Raw genomic sequence first — 20,550 nt, forward strand, 5'->3', positions numbered from 1 at the left:
CGAGTTGATAACTGTTTACGACCATATAGTCCGACTTGCCCATATATTCACTAGTTCAATTTTCTATCAAATGCAGTTAAAACAGTCAAAATCTCGGCTGTTTCCTGCCCACATAGTTATATCATAACCTTTTAGCAAATATATGACCATAAAATGTGTTAATCTCCGGTATGTTCCATTGTGTTTCAACTGTATTTCTACCTGTGTGACATTTGTCAACAGCCTGGCTACCTGTTCGACAACAAATGGCTCTCTGCCGCCCTCTGCTGCTCAATAGGTTGCATTGCCGTTTCTGTACTGGTTCATGCTATACACTGAATGGATAAAATATTAAGGACACCTTCCTGATATTGAGTTGCAGCCCCTTTTGCACAATCCACATCTCAGGTGTCTCAAAGCTTAAAAATCCTTTTCCAACTCATCTGCTTCTGTTTATCTACATCTCCTCCTTTGTGATTGGTACTGATTTAATAAGGGAAATCAATAAGGGATAATGGCTTTTACCTGATTCACCTCATTAGAGTGTTTCATGAGTAGTGTACAGGAATAGTGTATATTTTGTACATTCAGTGTATTATACATGATGACACTCCTTATGTATTTATGCATACATGTAACATGACAATGCTCACCACTGAGTAGATGACATAAGCAGTACAAGCACATAGTAAACACGTTTGGTGATTAAAGATTTATTTTCCTCAATTTTGACAGTTTGAAAATATACATTAGCCAACATTCTATTTAAGCAAGGCTGAGAACTGTAATATCATGTAATATGGAAACAATGAAACAACAAAATTTAGAGGGTTACTATATACAGTTTATATATAGAAAATCAAATGGCAATGACGTTTACATCGTTTTCAATTTCAACATCAATATGGCATCCAATGACAGTGAATTAGAATATTTCCAAATGATTGCCCAACCAGGACCATGTCTTTCATGATAACGTGTGTACGTTCGATACGCTACATTTGCAAAAATGTACATCCAACATAAATGAAGTAAACATATAGCATATTTTCCATCATGCGGGGATGCCCGTCTGTTTATATTCACATTCAGAAAGACACATCCGGCACGATTCTGAGGTCCAGTTATTCTAGAGACAACATGTGCAGATTCATGCTCTACAGAGATCTAAAATGTGTCGCCTCATTTCTATGGAAACATCCAAAACAGATTGCCCACATTCCCAACGTTTAGTCCCAGATTGATTAAAACATGTGAAACCAAGGGACTGATGAAAACCTGGAACTGGAAGGAACTGTTTAGAACAGCAAAATGATGAATAAAAACAGTTGTATTTCGACCTGGCGTTTGTGTGTTTGTGGGGTTTGACGTGCACAAATGTTCTGCCTGGAATGTCTACAGTAAGCCATACAGTACATGTTTTTATATAGTTCCTCTTATTCTGTCTCAGAGTCATGGCGTGGAAGGTTTGAGCCAAAAACATCAGTCTGGGATTGAAAGTGAACTCTTCAGCGGCCAGAGGAGTTTACCAAAACACACACAGCATCATGTAAGGGGCAGAGCATTACGAAAGTGTATTATGAAACTGTATGCTCAGGCTGGGCGTGGTCGTGAGTGTACGAGTCTCTGGCAGACAGAGAGCACTCTCTTCAGTCGGTAAGGAGATCTGCTCATCAAAGATTTATCCCCAAGGTTAGTGGGACAAGGCCCGGAATAAGACACACAACTAACTGATGTCTTTTCTCTACTTTTGCAATATTCAGTGTGCAGATGAGATGTCTGGTGTAAGATGCTGCTCTTCCTGTGAACTTGATTTGTTTTAAAAAGGCCATGATCAAAACAGAAACCCTACAGGATTGAATCAACTTCGTGTGTGTGTGTGTGTGTGTGTTTTTTTTGCTTTCGTAAAATCCAGGGCCCCAAGTCAAATGTGCTTAATAATACATCACAACATGCATGATAAACATTACGCAACACATGCACACAACATTCACATTCATGATCACAATAGCTTCAAATTTAGGACATGTATAGAAAAATGAAATGGAAACATTGGGCTTTTTGTCCAATGATAATTCATTAATTTCAATTTGCACAACTACATAAACTTTACATGATTTGAAATAGGATATATCAATATTCCAAATCCACAGAGAAATGACGACAAGCGGACCTAGAGAAACACAGATTAATTGGAGCAGTGTTAGGATCTGTTTTCTTACAAGAATTACAATTCTGGCAGTAAAATGAAGCCATTTAGAAAATGCTGCTATGAGCTCAATACAAAAATCTCATCACTAAGCAAAGTACATAACATGATATTATTGGAGATTGTGACACTGTCTACATACAGTATGCATTAGCTGCTTCAGGTTGTAATAAGCTGTTTGCTGTTGATCATCATGCCATCTTTAAATTAAAAACATTACCCACAACTGCTGTGGGTTTAGATTTCCATGCTGGTGAGTGTGGCTGATTACGGGAAAACATGAATGCAATGACAGGCATTTTCCCCATGGCAAAAAATGACAGCTCCCACACAAGCCCCGCTCAGTCTATCACAAACCTGTTTGAGTAAATCTATGGACATCCATGTGAATAGCATCTATTAATAACAGTGAAGCAAATAGTGTCATTAAAAGATCTGATACTAAGGATAATCTTGATATCGTTCGGACGCGTTTAGTTTCTTGAGAGAGGAGAATAAGAAGGAGCGCATCTATTCAGCTTGCTAATGTAGTCCTTTGAATCCGACACTGTTAATGTTAATGCTAAAAGACCAACAGTGTGTCCATGAGACGGTCAGTGGGAGGCAGAGGGTCGCAGCACTGTGTTTCAGGCTGAGCTTCACAGCCTGAGCGGACAGTGGCAACCGAAGCTTGGTCCTGTGTTTCTGGAGGCCAAAGAGTGAGACAGGGTTCAGAGGAGAGAGGCGCTTCCCCACGCTCCAGTGTGAAGTACAGGGGAAGACCGGGGAGGGGGGAGGCGTTCGATGAAGGCCGTGGGGTGTGTGTGTGTGTGTGTAGGGGGGGGGTGGGGAGCAGACGAAGGGGGGGAGCGGCCGGGCTCACTGTTTGGCTATATCCCCTTTCTTCAGGATGATCTGCCGCTGCCAGGGGGCCAGCTTGGTCTCGTCGTAGCCCAGGGTCCGTAGTCGCTCCTGCTCCGTCTTCTCCTCGGACTCCTTGGCCTGCTTCGCCTGCTCCTCTTCTTTTCTGCATGCATCCGTGAGAAAGGACGGACGAGGGGCAAAAAAACAGAAAATAGTATTGTACAAAAAGGTTACACAAGGTTTTCTTGATAGGAAATGGGCCTTCTAATAGGATAATCATCAGAATAAGTTACACTAAACTGGTTTACATGTGCACAAAATAATCAGCACAAGCTGACAATTAGTTACTATACAGATACAGTGACACAGTGATATCAGTTAGTATTTTAGTTTGATTCTCATAAGCTATGATAAAGTATCGTAACTATAATTTCCATTGTATCAATTTTAATTTATCTTCACAGCCATCTGTAATTCAACTGCAATGCTTTATCCCCATGGAAGATATGTGACAGTTTCTGGCCACTAGGTGGAAGCCTTGATCTCAGATTCACAGTCTGCCTTGTCAAATGATTAAAGTTAAAATCTTCCCACCATTTAAGACATTCTGAATGGAAGCTCTATGCTATGGAAGCATTATGGTGTAAATGTAAATATTTTCTTACCTTTTGAGTTCCCTGCCCGACCAGGTTAAGGCAAGCACAGCAAGAAATGTAGTAATGACAGCAATAGTCCACAAGTTAACACAATTCAGAGAAATTATAACAGAATCCATTACATCTAACCATCTTACTATAAATAAATAAAATAATAATAATAATAATAATGGTAATAATAATAATAATAACAATACTACTACTACTACTACTACTAATAATAATAAATAATAATAATAATGCATCATATACAGTATATAAATAATATGAAATAAAAAATCATGTAAGCAGACGAAGATCAAGAAACATGCTTCAAAACAAAACAATACATGAAGACAGCAGACGTGTGAAAGTAGACTGAAAGACAGAGCAGAAGGTTAAAACAGATTATAAACAGCTTTCCTTCTCAGGGTTTTACAGATGATAAGAAACAACAAGAAGTTCAGAGGAACTCAACATCCGGTCTGCCCACCAACACTAACTCCTCACATCTTAAAATACCACCTTGAGTTACAGGCCATTATCTAATAGGCCAATCCCACATGTACCAATCACAACCAAACGTCTGATTTTGACTAACACTTAGCCCTAGAGCATGTGTACCAGACTTTAAAATACCTTTGCATACAACGTTCCTTGCCTGCACTGAACGGATTTTGTATTTTTTTTGTATTTTTGTATTGTATTGGCCCTTATGTGTTGCTTTGATGTTTTTAACAATTCTTCCGGTGTATCTATAACGCTTTGCAATTGTGCTTTTTGTGTTGTTGAATCATACTGTCTGTGTATCTCTCTTGCTCTGCTCTACCATATGTTTTATATTCTCTATTATCTATTTCTAGCTTTTACTTGTTCAGGGACTAAAGACAAATATTAGCCTCTGGCTAACTCTGGCACATTTTCCTCTTCTAATGTGCACTGTTCCTGTCAAATAAATGAAAAAATGGCATGAAATGAAATGAAATACACATTGTTGCTGACCAGGTGCATCCCTTCACAGTCTAGTCCTTTTTGCAAATGGATACTTAGAGCAGGATAATGTGCCATGTTATGAAGCATGCATCATCTCAAGACGGTTCCAGAACATCCCAGATCTCAACCTTTGGCATCAGGTAACGAGGGAACGAGATATTTGCAACATGAATGTGCAGCCAAAAAAATCTGCAGGAGCTGTGTGACGCTGTCAGCATGGATCGAGATCTCTGTTTCCAGCACCTTGTTAGATCCATGACTTGATGTAAATTTAAGTGGAGTTATAGGCAATTATATAATAAGCCAAAGCCTCACAGTGCCCCTTCAGGCTAGTTGCAGTGAGGTCACTGATTATTTTTTGTGCTTCGGCCTCTTTCACAGCTTTGAGTGGCTGCAAGGATATCTTGGTGGACAGACAGCCAAAACACAAACAGACAGACATACAGGGACAGAATGGACACAATATGCAGTGTTGACACAGCATGCAATAAACAGTGACAAACTGAGAGAGGAGGAAGAGACAGACGTTCAGAGGAACACAGCTTTGATCACTCACTTCTCCTCATTCATTTTCTTCTTCATGATGTCTCTCCTCCAGGCCGGCATGGACGCCAGGCGGGCCGTCTCCTCCTCGGCCTGCAGAGGGGGAGAGGGGCAGGACGGGGCGGGGCAGGGGGGTTTAGAGAGGGACAGGAGCCGATAACAGTCAGTAAAGGATCATTATGCTAATGCCAAACCTCCCATTTCACTTGGAATGACCTCAGCCTCAAATCTACCTCAAATTTGAAATTAAATTTAAGTTCTCTTTCAAATTAAATTTTTTTAAAATGTATTTCTGATACAGGCATAAAACATGGAAGAAAAAAACCTATTAAGGTTCTTTCACCATTTCAAATTCAAATTATTTCCAGATCCAAATCACCGGCTAGTGTCCAGCTCTGTTACGCTCTTCTGTTTGTCAAATACATTTGCCTCGGTCTTTATAGCTGCAGGGCAGCAGAGTGGGCAGATAGTTAGAGAGACTGTCACCATCCTGTAACAGAAAGATCACAGGTTCAATCTCATCAATATAAACGGGCTTATTAGTTCTAATTTTTGATTCATTTTTGTTAAGGATTTAAGGAACCAGATTCAAGCACATAAAATGACATGAGTATGCTTGTGTTGGATATATATTTTAGGTGGCTTTTATGTGATTTCTTTTATGTTTTGTGTGTTTTGTATGTTTATGTGGCTCTGCGCAAGTATGAATTGTGAGATGTCTGTTACTGTGCAGCAGTGTCTCTCTGATCAAGACAAATTTCTCCTAAGGGAGACAATAAAAGTAAACCTTAACCTTAACCTTAATCTCTCCATGCACTGGTCTGTATAGTTGTGGGGTAGCAGGGTGGGCTAACTGAGACTGACCCCACTCTGTGATGGAAAGGTCACAGGTTCAATCCCTACAACAACCAAAGTGTGTCCATCAACTGTCATGTGTCCTGTTGTAACATGAACCCTTCTCTCTGGAGAAGAGCGTCAGCTAAATGCAAAAAAATTGTAAATGTAGTTAACTACAAGTTTGACTTCCTGGAAAGGATTAATAACACTGATAACAGTTGATGACATCATGAAAATAACACCCAACTGCTACGAGTGCATAGAAACAAAAACACACAAGCAGGCCTTGGAATCTCTGGACTGGTTTCTCAAAAAATGACTATACCCAAATCCATGGAAAAGATTTCTAAATGGGCCTTATAGTTAATTTTTTTCATATCATTTTTTTTTTTTTTTTATGTTAAAGACTTAGGGAACCACATTCAAAAGCAGTATTGAGGCCTTTCATGCCTGCAGTGTCACATAAAGTCTCTAAACCCATTGGAGAGAGCAGAGAATAATCTGCATGGAGAAGAATAAACTAGAATGAAATATTAGCATAACCTATGTATGTGGAATACGTTCATACACATACTCAAATGTCAGATTTTAGACAACTGACATTAGTGGAAGACTAAAGACCAAATTCTGCATTTACAGTACTGTGTATGCTGAAATATGCACTTAAAACAGCAAACACAGCTCACAACAGACAGTGTTCTCCTGTTTCTTTAAAATGACATAATGCCTTTCACATGGACAGGCTGCAGTCCTACTGGACGTATCCCAGACAACACACACACATGGTAACTGGATCCTTTTCTCTCTTTCAGGCTGTAATCGGAGGTGGAGCAGGGGGAGGGGGAGAGAGAGAGCGAGAGAGAGAGAGAGAGAGTGAGAGAGAGGGAGAGAGAGAGAGAGAGAGAGAGAGAGAGAGAGAGAGAGAGAGAGAGAGAGAGAGAGAGAGAGAGGGCAGCCATCTTGGATTTCTCATCTTCGGCTGACTAGATACATTACCCTTTTGCATTCCTCTTACTGAGGCATTTCACTTACCCTGGCAAACAGTATCCACGTAAGATTATCTACACAATCAATTTTTAATGATTCCCTTGGGAATTACACAACACGAAAAAAAATATATATATCAACACAAATATCAACTGATAGATTTGCTATGGCGAGCGAGCCAAAAGTTTGTTCATTCATTTACATGGTCAGATGTAAACTGTGTTGCTTTGGAATAGGACTGCTTCACTTTTCCTTGTTTATCCATCAGTTACATGACATCTGGGCAGGAGCCAGAGCTTTCCTCGTGTTTGTTCTCTTAAAATGGTACACAGCATGGGACCCACGACACATAACCTAATAAGAGATACCTGACGAAGGTCACTTGACCGAAACATTGTGTCATTTAATAAAATTCTTGTAAGTGAAGACAGTGTGTGGGAGTCTACAGATTTCTACTTTGTCCTCCTCCTCCGACGCACCTAGCACACACACACGGTTGTGCAAAGATTACCTTAAACCCACGACACATAAACCATCAAAGACCGTTACACAGGACTAGGCATGAGCAGCTTCCTTTGAAAGACATACCTTGACATTTGAAATTGTAATCATGTGAAATGTAGTCAATTTCAGCCAGGCACTTAATTATTTTTCTTCACCAGACATTTGTCACATTGTGGGAAAAAAAGTGTTTCTGCATTTGTCTTTCATCTACCCTAAATACAGCTTGTTAGCAGTGTTAGTATACCTCAATCAAATCAATGAGTGCTTGTAGCTTGTTAGCTTGCAGATAGCAGTACCCATCAGTTCCAATGAGGATTGGTAACAATGCCTCATCAATGTCTCATTTTACAGTTAATTGAAGTAGCAATGTCTTCTCTCATATTGTAAGAAACAACTGACTTAAATTCAAAATGACAAGGTATCCCTTCAAGGCTATATAAAATCAGTTGTAATTGGTCAACAATGCATTGGTGGGGCATTTTTTTCAAAGATCAAGTAATTGGGAATTATTGAATTTGGAGCATTTAATCATCTTATTACAGTGTAATTAGGAAGTTGTTTCTTCGCAAATCCGGAACAGTCTTACATGAATGCATTTCATTGCAGGGGCCACAGTGCAGGGACACAATTTCATTGATAGAAAGAAGTCATCTAATAGAGAAATCCATTTTTTAGCCCAACTATTAATTCATCACCAGCTGTAAAAGCAAACATGAACTTGCCAATAGGGTATAATGAGGAAAAAGCTGTAGAACCAATCAAGAGTGGAATCAAACCAACAAATGGCCAAGGTAGTATAGGCCATGTGGTAAATGCTTCTATCCAAAGCAACTTACATTACTGTCAGTGAAACACTGTTATCATTGGTGGCCCCTGTGGAAACTGAACCCCAAACTGTGGCAGTGTTACTGTCATGCACTGCCCATTTGAGCTATACAGGAGTATTCATTCATTCACTTTTAAGGGTCGCAGGGAGCTGGAACCTATCCCAGCATGCATTAGGTGCAAGGCAGCGAGACTCCTGGACAGTTTACCAGTCCATCACAGGGCTAATATTCATATTATTCATTTTAAGAGTCTCCAATCCACCTGACTGGCATGTCTTTAGAATATGGGAGGAAACCTAAGTGCACACAAACATGGAAAGGACATGCAAACTGAAAGGGCTGGGAATCAAACCTGAGTCGTCCTGCATCGTTTTGCATCTATAACCTTATTCTGCAAAGTAACTAGTAACTACAGCCGTCAGATAAATGTAGTGGGGTAAAAAGGACAATATTTCCCTCTGAAATGTAGTGGAGTAAAAGTATAAAGTCTCAAAAATGGATATACTCAAGTAAAGTGCCAGTACCTCAAAATTGTACTTAAGTACAGTACTTGAGTAAATGTAGCCTTCTTAGTTTCTTTCCACCTCTAGGTATTAGTGACCACACTGCACACTCTCTTGCTGTTAATAGTTGATTCTAACCTGTATACAAATCTATATATATCGACCTCTATGCCGACTGCCTCCCTGTTGGGCTGAGAGTTGATCAAGAGTTACTGTAACCTCCTTATGGCTCCTGTAAGCCATGGATAGCATGACAGCGGGCGGTGCTAAGAGGGTTATTCAAAGGTAATCTTGAGGCTGGAGAAGAGACACTATGAGAATACTGTGGGTCTTCACAGCGAGGATTACACATTCAAGGGCTGAGTGTTTCACGTTGGCTTCTGCGTTGGTTTATCAGTGTTTTAATGCGTACAGTATCCATTATTTCGTTTAGATTATTGCAGTGTCGAGTTAGCCATGTGTTTCAGTAAAGCGCTAAAAGAGCAACTCCTCCCCGTTACAGTTAATGTACAGTTAATTTCTGCAGCACAGAATTACTGAACTCATATAATCACAAAAATGTCAACAAACTTTATTTCTAGCAAGCATTTTAGAAACCAAGACATAAAGGAACACAAATTCAAATATGGAAAATTTGATCAATTATCTCCAAAAACATCTATGTCAAATTATAAACAGAGTAACATAAAAAAAATAAAAATAAAAATCAGACGTATATCACTTAACGGGACAGTTATCAACTCTTGATTTGAGTATTCATTTTGATGCCAGCCTGGTCAGATAAATGCTTCAATTTGCTAACCCAAATTTACTTATGTCAAATTTCAAATGATCAATTACTCATGAAAAACCATTTAGTAACAAATGCCTAGCTGTTTCTAAAGAACATATGTTTACAATAATCTTTGTAATCTATACTGAAAGGCATACATTGCATTTACATAATCATAAGGCCACAGACTTGAGAACAAAGTCAGCATGTGAGCCATTGAGTAACCTTAAACTCTTGCGAACCCAACACTGAAGACCTACTTTCTTTGCCTTTAAGCTCCGGCAGCAAACAGCACTTAAAGTAATACCTGTTTCTGCCCCCACTGGGTATCAAGAAGAAAAGGTTAAGTTTTATTAAGCCATCATTAATTTATTTCAAGTCACCATCTGATTAGGTAATCTGTCTTTGGAATTCAATAGTCAATGCCTTGCCTTTCCGAGATAAATATTGAATCATTGAGGCCATCTCAACATTGAGTGTAATTTGAAGTATTCAACGCAAACGCAAAGTTAACCAAAGTTATCTCCATCTTCATTACATTCAAAGTTTTCAACAGCAAACACACTGCATCACTTTTTATGGCAAATCGTTTCCTTGAAAAAATTATTCTCTTAAAAGCAAAGTACCATGGCAATCAATCAAATAAGATTCATAAAGCTCTTGGTCCATACACAATTCAAAATTCAATGCTTGTAGCAATTTCACGTCTTTTGACATCAGAGATTGCCTTTTCATCCACAACGGTAAACCACTGACAGCACAGCTAAGTGGATGCCCTTTGCTTTACTGTAGTTAAGTCCCTTATGTTACATGAGGCCTAAAAGCTAACGCACCAGATTAGCTTTCTCTCTCAGCATAACCCCACTGTGGAGGTCAGTTTCCTTGACCCTGCCCTTCATGGATTTCCTCTCTACTCTATCCGAGTGAATTACATTTAGTCTTTCACACCGGTAGTCCACAGAGTTGTCAGATATCAAAAAGCTCAGCTTCCTTTTCCTTCCAGAAAGCAAAGCTTCGGTCAATGTACCTGATGATCTCCTCATTGCTGAACTCTTTCAGCTCATAGATCACTTTAATAGAGTCTTCATTGGGCTCTTCCCTAGGTGGGGGTTTATCAACATGAGGTTCCTCTACGATCTGAACAGTAACAGGTGGAATATCTTTCACTGGACCCAAACCTGAATTCTCTGCTGTGTCCTGCAGTGCCTCGACTTTTGCAGTTTCGGCCGTTGAGTTCTGCATATTGTCCTGCACTGTGCCATTAGAAACCACAAGTTCATTTGATGACATTTGGTCAGTGGCTTTTCCATCCCCCGGAGCATTATCCCCCAATGTGTCCTTCAGGGTGTCAGGCACACCACCCTGGGCAGCAGCAGGTGGCAATGATGGGGAACCATCTGATTGTGATGAAGGTGGGGCTGGTGGGGCAGGTTGAGAAGGTGGTGCAGGCGGAGCAGACTGTGCAGGTGGTGGAGGTGGTGCAGGATGAGCAGGTGGTGGAGGAGGTGGAGGATGCAAGGGTGGTGGAGGTGGTGGTTCCTGCATTGGCATAATGGACGTGTCAGGAGACTTAGAATGCAGAGAAGCAGTCATCATGCCTCCCCCATCACCCGAGTCCCCAAAATACTTAAGCTTTATGTCTTCAAAGCCATCCGCCCAGTCTCTCTTCCCTCTCTCAATCTCCTCCATGACCTCCTTGTGGAACTGCCGAATGACCTCCCATTTATGGCTGCCGAGGCGGTCAAACATCTCGTAGCACAAGAGGTGGCGGAACTTGCGTTCGCTGCGAGACATGTTCATTTCTAGTAGCTGGAAGTACCCCAGCATGAAGAGGTCAAGGGTTAGGCTCTCATAGCTAACAGGTGACCCGTTGATGTGTGGCAAGAAGTGCTCTGGCCAGTAGATCATCTGGGCACGGCTGAGCCTGCGGATCTGCCGCGTGGGCACTTGGCTCATGATTGTCCTCCAATGGCCAATCAGATTCCCTACGACCTGCTTTGACTTCATGAAAAGGAGGAGTTTGTCATCCTCACTCTGCATCTCCCCATCCATCTGCGCACTAAATTGGTTGTAATCGTCCAACCCTACGTCTAGATAATTTCCTCTCCTGCCAGTATATTTAGGCCGGTAAGACTCGGAGAGGGTGTACTTCCGCCAATGTTCAAGAAACAGGAAGACAATTCTCTCCTTCCTCATTTCAATGCATTCCTGGACGTAGCTTAGATCTGTCTGCACCTCCAAGCTTCTGGTCAGTTGATCATTATTTAGAACGGGGTCTGCAGACACAACCTGGTTGAACTGTTCCATGTTAGTCTGGACCATTACCTCGGAGGGCGCATATGTCAGAGGAGCATGAGATGGAGTGATTATAGGCTCCTCAACAAGTGGTGAGATTGATTCCTCTACTGGAGGCAAATGTCCATTGGTTTGGGACTGGAGGACCTTAGCAGGGGGACAAGGGACATTATCCTCGGGAATCGTCTCAGGATGATAGCCGGACTCACTTACCACAGGGAGTGACCTCTTGCGTTTGTACACCCTGTTTCCTCCGTTATCTGCAAACTGTGTCTGATTCTGGATTTCATAGTTAGCCTTGAGGTTCTTCACTGAAACTCCACACTGCTTGATCTCCTGCTCCACATCTTCCCTTGTTGAGAAGGACTGAGACCGCCCGATAAATCCAGTGGCAACTGAACCTGCTGGAGCTGACTGACCTGACTTCATGTTCTTTGCCTCTTCCTGAGAATATCCAGGTGATATAAATTCCATGATGTCTATCTGTTTTCCCCCCAGGGTGGCAAGAAGAATGGCCATACTCTTGAGCAGGGTGGAAATCTTGCTGCACCAGGCTGGCAGATCCTCAGCTTGGCCATGTACTTGCTTTGGATTGACAGAGAAGTGCTCTTGGTTGAGGGCAGCAGAAACTGGTAAGAGTTGGTGAAGCTCTCGTTCCAGTGCCTCCAGCTCCTTCTCAATCTCAGACACCTTGTGCATGACCTGCAGGTTCTCAATTTGCTTCTCAATGCGGATGAGGTCGGCCTCTGTCATCAGTTCCCCGAACGGGCCCAAAATGGCATTGTGGACATGGGAGTAGTGCCATTCCTGAGGCTGGTAGTGGCCACTTGCCGCAAACTAAATCAGAGATCAAGGGAGACCAAAGGACAAGAGAAAAGGGAAGGAAGGGGGGATTCCTTCAGCTTGGAGTTCCTGGTGTGAACACACACGCTTCAGTGCAAATCCTCCTCGACACACAGGATTTACATGGATTTAGTGGTGCAATGGCACTGCCTCATTACAAGCATCAAACCCCCTACATTCGTTTTAAGTCAAAGAAGACAAAGAAAGCTTTGTCCTTTTTGAAAGTAGCGTGGAAATCGTATATTAATCATATTGATATTAATAAGAAGACCGTTGATCAATGTGTTACAGGTTTACAGTATGTCTACATTCTTACATTGTAGGCACTTGACACTGCAAATCCATTACCACGTTTTATCCTCCACAATTTCCCTCCATTTTGATAAATCATATTTTATTTTCTAAGTTAGTTTAACAGATCAGAAGTGGTTGGAAAGAAATTTTCTATGAAAGAGATGGTATTTGGGTTTTATCGACATTGCGTGCACATTTTATTTGCAGCATTTTGTAACTTTAGAAAGGGAAGTGGTATACCAATATAGTTATTATCATCACTATTATTTTTTTTTTAATTGTTTTTGTTAGTATTTTTATTATTATTGTTTGACCTGTAGTGTGAATGGGCCCGGCATCACACCACTGAATCAGCATGTAACAACTTGGAACCGCAAAACTCCCATCACCAAACACCAGCTCACACTGTGAATCCATTAGTCAAGTGTGTTAATGCTGTGATGGGCATTGTAGCCAAGTATCCAATTCACTGCACTCCAAAAGGTCTCTAGTTATTACAAAGACTATCAAAATGAAAAAAAAAAAAACATGCATAAAAAATGCGAGCACATGAATGTCTACATTTAGAGCCAGCTAGATCCATTTCAGTTTCATATGTGATTACTAAAAAGCAACACTGTGTGATGTAGCCTATTGATTACAGGGGAAAATATAGCACTCAACTAATTTATGTTGAATTTACACGCTTGAAAACACAAACTACCTTTTATACCTGACAGCCAGTCAGACATTCTGATAATGACGCTTCTGCATCTCAACCGAAAACACAAAGCTACACGTCAACATCACTACAGGAAACTAGCGAGAGCTCTCTACCTGCTTGAACGACCATTGTTTAAGAGAATAGAATCGCAACCCTTGATATCAATAATTCATTAATCAGTGGCCGAGTGCATTGAGTCCTTGTATTACACTAGAATAATAATTTAAGAGGTTTTTCTATTCAGATTGCTACAGCCAGCATTATCAAGTCATAATTTGACTAAATACACATAATATTACTACACACACCGCAACTATCCATCAGAAGAGAAACCGAGGGAGATATACTGCATCACCTATTCTAAAGCCAAATCACAGAGTTTAGATACAAAGCTTGCTCACACAGAAAGTTCAAAGGACTGACTGAAAACCCATTGAATCACTTCAGACACCACTGCATTTGATCTGTTGTTTTTATACCAATATCTGTATCAGGCAGGTGATGGTAATGCAACTGCAAAAAGCTTCCAACAGTGATTCAGTCTCTCACTGAGGCTAGTGTGACAACACAGAAACAATATATTGACGATGAAAGCTAAAATCTAGGGCAAATATTTTGACAGTCTATATCCACTTTAGCTATAATGTCAATAAAGCATTAAGTGACCTTGTGAACTACTAATCCTACTTCCGTGATAAGTGATAAACCAAAAGCAACAGCAAAACTTTGGACATGCATTAATACTCAAAATACATACACACTACTTCGCATTTCAAAATCACAAAAATCCACACTCAAATGCAAACGTCAGCCATCCCCTTTGTGCTGTAAATCATTTGAAACTGAAACCGTATTTCACTGAGGTTACAGAGCAACTGAAATTTACAGGAGCACAAGAGAGATCGCCGAAACACACCAAAAACTTCTCGACCTTCCCTCAGCCTTGCAACACCACACCTACCTTGCGCTTGTGCTCCTCCTCCTCCTGCATCTTGACCTGAAGCTTCCGCACCATCACCTGCCTCTTCCACTCGGGGATGGCTTTGCCCTGTTCGTCGTGAGTGGGCACCAGCGCCTCCACATCCGCGAGGCTCGTCTTCCGCCCCGCCCCCGCCGTGCCGCCGTTCCCATTGATGACGGAGTTGGAGGGCAGCTGCTCGTAGCTCATGGAGGACGACAGGATCCTGGCAGAGCCGGAGCCGGTCGGGCTGGGGCTGGGACTGGGGGTGATGGGCGGCGAGGCGACGTAGGTGTTGGAGGGCGGTGGGGAGGGGGGCTTGGCCGGCGGGCTAGAAGTGCGGGTCTCTGGTGGAGACGGGGCGGTGTCCTGGAGGGAAAGAAACACATGACAACTTGACACCCCAGCCAACTTTTCAAGATAAAATCTTAGCCATGTTTTGTGTCAATATGTCTTGTTTTAAGAAGCGTTATAATGCCTTACTGGCTGCATCATGCTGAATTCGTAAAACACTTTTCAGTCACTGGACCCAAATTGATTAAACTGAATATGGTTTTGGCCTAGGTGAAAAATGGGGAAATTATCATGCTGAAGTTATGCTCCTAGTTGATTCACATCCTTCTAGAAGCAAACTGACATCAAAAAGCTGGCTGGGGTGGCTACTTTCTGTTTTATTCATTCAAGGAATTGCAAGAAATTGTACTTGGTACTACTCTAAAGTGGTACTTCTAAGTGGGAAATTCATGTTTTTTCCATCATTGGGAGGACAACACCTTTAGACCCATCACAACTCATGTAAATTGATTATTACTGTATGTAGTTTTATGTAGACTCTGTGTTATGCTACAGCCAACAAGGAACAACAATAATGACTCCAGTCGGTTCTTTTCCTCTAGTCACACTGACTGAATTCAAGCTTATGTCAGAGTTGGCATTGAGTAACACCTCAAGTCGACATGGCATGTTGACTCATCTGACTCATTCAGTCTAAATGGTGACATTGTCATGTGTGTCAAGTGAATGAGGTCATGAAATCCCAGTTCCTTGTTGGCCTTAAAGGACCAATGGCAACACTGTAGAAGTACACACTGTTTATCAGGAATAATGCAATAGGGTATTGTGTGTCAGAGCAATGGTAATAGTCAAACCAGTGTGGTTTTCATGGGCAAATGCAAATGCAAATGCGTTTGTCTGCTGATCCAACAACTGACAACTATTTGGTTCCCAAAGTTATCGGCTTTCCAAGAGGAATTGACTGATGAATTCTCTGAGTATGAACAGAGAGTATTAAAGTTAGAGGCTGAATTGATCTGAAGCCTGTTGTTTCTAAATGGAACCAAGAAGGGCATTTTTGATCCAAATATTTGCAATCCTATGTGAACAGTTTATTTCATAATAGAATAGGGATGTTATTAAAGCACAGTCTACCTTAAGATTGAGGTTTGCATCCTGGCTCTATTATTTTCCATATGAAATTGGCTTCAAATGCAAGATTATGTGTACTACTATGATTTCTCTACACAATGCATACACATACTTTGGAGGGGATTTGAAACTCTACTACTCCAGAGAAGTGACTCTTTGTGGCACGTAAACCCCCAAAAACAACTGCATGCCGACTCCCAATCCCCCCAACATGGACAAATAAACACAGACTGGTGAACTGTGACCTCAAATGATGACTATGGTTTTTCCATTTTCAGGACAGTAAGCAGCGTAATTAATTGTTAACTAATTAATAATTACCTAACAAACTACAGCCGACTGTGTTAGGGTTAGGGTTAGGGTTAGACTGAACAGTACAGGGTTCCTACAGTTTCAATTTCAAAATTACATACATTCTCCCGGACATTATTTTCTTGATTTGATCTGAAGATTTTGGTGTTCAGTATGATTTATGTAGACAGTCGTCTTGCCCCTACTAACTCTGCCATATCACTCTAGAGATCCAGATTTTTCTATATATGTGATGACGGTGCTCTAAAACTTGAATGATAGAACAACAATATTTCCCCATACAAACTTCTTATGCAATTTCCAAAGTCATAAAGACCTGGCAATTACCGAATTCTTTTTCCATACATGTCCAGACTTTACAGACTTGTGTAGGAACCCTGACAGCAATAATGAAATATTTTGTATTTTTTGTATCATATTCAAATATTAATCTCTAAGCGGCACACTAATACGATCATGAAGGAGGCATTGCAGAGGGTTTTAGTAACTAACTAACAAACATCACCAAGTAGAGGACAGGCAGGCATGCTGACAGATACCCAATAACCCCTTCGATGGCTTAGTGGAACAACCTCCATCTTGCTTGTATCCTCTCTACCAAATTCGTTTAGGTCAACATGTGTTCAGGGTGACTGGCACTTGATTTAAAATGGAGTCAGAGTGACATTAAAGCCGCCAAGCCTGAATTTCTAGAAGTACCGTTCAACAGAATGATTGACTATTGCTTACCTACAAAAGACAACTACACTGTTGTGCCAGTTAATGACTATAATGTAAATGTATGGACAGCAGCGTCAGAGGGACCTAGGTGGACCTACACTGTTGGGTCCGCTGTTGGAGAAGACGGTGGTGTAGCCTTTACTGTGAGGCGTGGGCTTCAGGCTTTTCCCCGCTTTGATCTCTGCCAGCAGCTCCGAGTTGTCGCCAGTGGGGGACATCATGTTGAAAGATTTTGCGCCTGCGGACAAAAGGATGGAGCAGAAAAGTGAGACCGGGTACAAAGAAAGAAAGAAAGAAAGAGAGAGAGAGAGAGAGAAAGAGAGAGAGAAGACAGAGAGAGGGAGACACACAGAAGAAGAGAGAGCGAGAGAGGGGTTGGGTGGCATTTCAGTGTTTAATATTTCATCCGACCTGGCAGGTAACAATGCTGACCTGGAGCATGTATGGGCAGTGATGTGAGGTCAGTGTGGAGAGAAATCAATTTCATTATGGCGTATTGAGTCACTGTCTGTCACGGGTTAGCTTGACGGGTTTCTTTTTAGGTGTTTTAGGACACTTCAATCAACCATTTGAATTTGCTCCTTCACCTGTCACTCTGTTACACACACACGCATTTCAGCAGACGGGTCAGAGTGCAGCTTCCCAGGTTGGAGTTTGGTGTTTTGCTTAAGGAAACTTCGACAGAACAAAAGCGGCTGTTGGGACTGAACCTGTGAACTTGAGGTTAGCGGACGGTCTTCCTAACCACCAGGACACTTTCCAAGTCCAGTTGAAATGTGTTTTTTCCCTCAACTGTCAGCGTAATCTACACAGGACATATGATTTTAGCAGTGAGTCGCATCTAAAGCAATATTTTTTAAATAGAGCATGTATTACTCTCATCTAAAGAGTTTATGTCTAAACTGTCGATAAGATATGCAGATACTTTAAAAAGTATGGAAACACCATGCCTACATTTTCACTGCAACTTAGAAACTGATTTGACTGAATGATCAAAGAACAATTTGTATCATTGACCAAGTTTAACACACAAAACTACCACATTAAAGTAATTGACATAAAACAAAGGCATGGTGCTCTGAAACTGCTGGATACCACTTGGATTCATCAAACATCTCCCCAACTCCAACCCTTGGATCAGTTTCAAAACCATTGCAAATAGGACGGTGAAAATTCAGCCCATTAGTGAACTAATGAATGAAGAGTTGCAATGTGCTGGAAGGGGATGAGAAAGGACAGGGAGTGACTACTCTAAATTATTTCACTACAGTGAACCCAAAGAGAGGAGGCACACAATCTCTTCCAAAGTGTCAGTGTAGATAAATGGACACGGCAAAACTACAACTGAGTTTTAAAACTTTTTAAAGCAGGCTTGGGGTAAAATACATCCAGCTTCTAAGGGCCCTAATCTGCTTATACTGAACAAAGCTACAAAATCAGGCAGATTTAAGCTGTGGTCTCTTTGGTAATGCCATGACAAAGGCACTTTGTGTTCATTTTGTAGACAAAATCATAGACAAAAAAAAAAAAGAAAAGAAAAGAAATGGCAATCGAGCAAAGTCGACATAGCACTAACGTGTGAAGCCACAATGATTTTTAATATTGAAGGGACAGAACTAAAATATGCAACAATGACAATTAAGCCATTATTTTAGTATTACCTATGCAAAGAACTTCTAATCTATAATAGGAAAATGCACAAAAGTATCAAACTATTCCAGCAGCTACACACATTAACATTCCAGTTCCACACATTTTTGTCCCAAATAAACCAAAGAGCCAGCGGCTGCCTCACCTGTTTGAGTGAAAGTCAAACTCCAATGAACTGCACTTCCTCTCTCCCTCAGCGATCACTCATTTTCTATTCGGGGAATGCAAAATAGCCTCCCGCAAAAGTGTTCGCTGTAAGGCAACTACAATAGTCTGAACATAAAGCCTCTCTGCCCTGCCACCCCTCCTCTCTCTCTCTCTCTCTCTCTCTCTCTCTCTCTCTCTCTCTCTCTCTCTCTCCCTCTCTCTGCCTCTCGCTCTCTCTTTCCAGGGGAAGAAAGAGAGCAGCTTTCTATTAAAGACCCATCATCACAGTTGGGGGAAATCTAAAGGAATCACCGGTAACTGGAAGTGACAGCGACACACTGGCAAGCCGGGCAGGAATTAACACACACATGCACACGCATGCACGGACGGATGCGCTCAGCCACACACACACACACACACACACACACACTCATCCTCCAATCCCTTGCTTGTTCGTCTACTCTCCCGGACCAATCCCCACCTCACCAAACCTGACACACACACACACACACACACACACACGCACATGCCATGCGTACACTCATCCCCAGCTTCAGCGCTTCAGCTCACTCCGTTTCCTCCCCCAAGGTCTCACCTCACAATCACTGGATTATTACGAGAGAGAGAGAGAGGGAGAGAGAGAGAGAGAGAGAAACAGAGAGAGAAAGAGACAGAGAAACAGAGAGAAAGAGAGACAGAAAGGGAGACAGAGACAGAGAGAGAGAGAGAGAGAAAGACAGAGAGATAGAGAGAAAGACAGTGAGAGAGAGAGACAGAGACAGACAGAGAGAGAGAGAGAGAGAGAGAGAGAGAGAGAGAGAGAGAGCGATAGATAGAGAGGGAGAGAGAGAGAGAGAGAGTCTCAGTCAGCAAGACTAGCAGCCTGGTGATCGACCCCCCCTCCCCAGACATGTGCACACACTCAACCTACAGCCACTGAAAAGCCTGCAGATGAAAGGAAACGGCCTACAGGTACATGGACTTTGACAAGAGCCTTCAAGACCTCTGACAACGACACAGTACTTACACTGCTATTAACACATTTTACTGTTCAATAAATCTGCATTAACAGTTGTGTCAAATTGCTGAGCGGTAAGAAAAAAGTCCTTTCAATAGATGAACTCTAGTTTTCCCTGACTACATAACTATTTCCCTGACTACATTCACAAAACATTACAAAAAAAAAATCATAGATTATTTGTAATTTTTGATATGAATGTCTTCTGGTGGTATGTAACTCATACAGCCTACCTTCGCCCATTTCCCCCTCACAAATCTTCATTGCAGAGCAGCAGAACAGCTAATGGTCCAAACTAGATGAGTTTGGAGGACGAAGGAGGTACTGGTCAGACTGAAGCTGGTGTCTGTGTATGTGCTTGCACACACCTTGACATTTGTGCACACTTTCTGAGTGCTTGTGCATGTGTGCGTGTGTGTGTGTGTGTGTGTGTTAAGTTCTGTTTAGGCTAAGGGTGTGGACTGAGCAGGAGGGAGGGTGGAGCTGTGACAGGTACAGAACATTTGACAAATAGCTCCTCATGATGCGGATCACACCACAAAAGGTTTACAGC

General features: G+C 41.6%; 1 protein-coding gene across 1 annotated transcript in view; it reads right to left on the reverse strand.

The window, feature by feature from the left end:
• Positions 1 to 784: 784 nt before the first annotated feature.
• Positions 785 to 20,550, reverse strand: part of espn (espin) — a 50,353-nt gene continuing 30,587 nt past the window's right edge. Inside the window, exons 10-14 of the mRNA XM_071923672.2 lie at positions 17,281 to 17,420; positions 14,729 to 15,094; positions 5,216 to 5,295; positions 3,697 to 3,708; positions 785 to 3,194 (exon numbers count right to left, since the gene is read on the reverse strand). Coding sequence (XP_071779773.2) covers positions 3,047 to 3,194; positions 3,697 to 3,708; positions 5,216 to 5,295; positions 14,729 to 15,094; positions 17,281 to 17,420 — 746 coding nt within the window. The 3' untranslated portion in view covers positions 785 to 3,046. The remainder of the gene's footprint in view (positions 3,195 to 3,696; positions 3,709 to 5,215; positions 5,296 to 14,728; positions 15,095 to 17,280; positions 17,421 to 20,550) is intronic.

This window comes from Centroberyx gerrardi, chromosome 14 (assembly GCF_048128805.1).
Source record: "Centroberyx gerrardi isolate f3 chromosome 14, fCenGer3.hap1.cur.20231027, whole genome shotgun sequence".
Lineage (NCBI taxonomy): Eukaryota > Metazoa > Chordata > Actinopteri > Beryciformes > Berycidae > Centroberyx > Centroberyx gerrardi.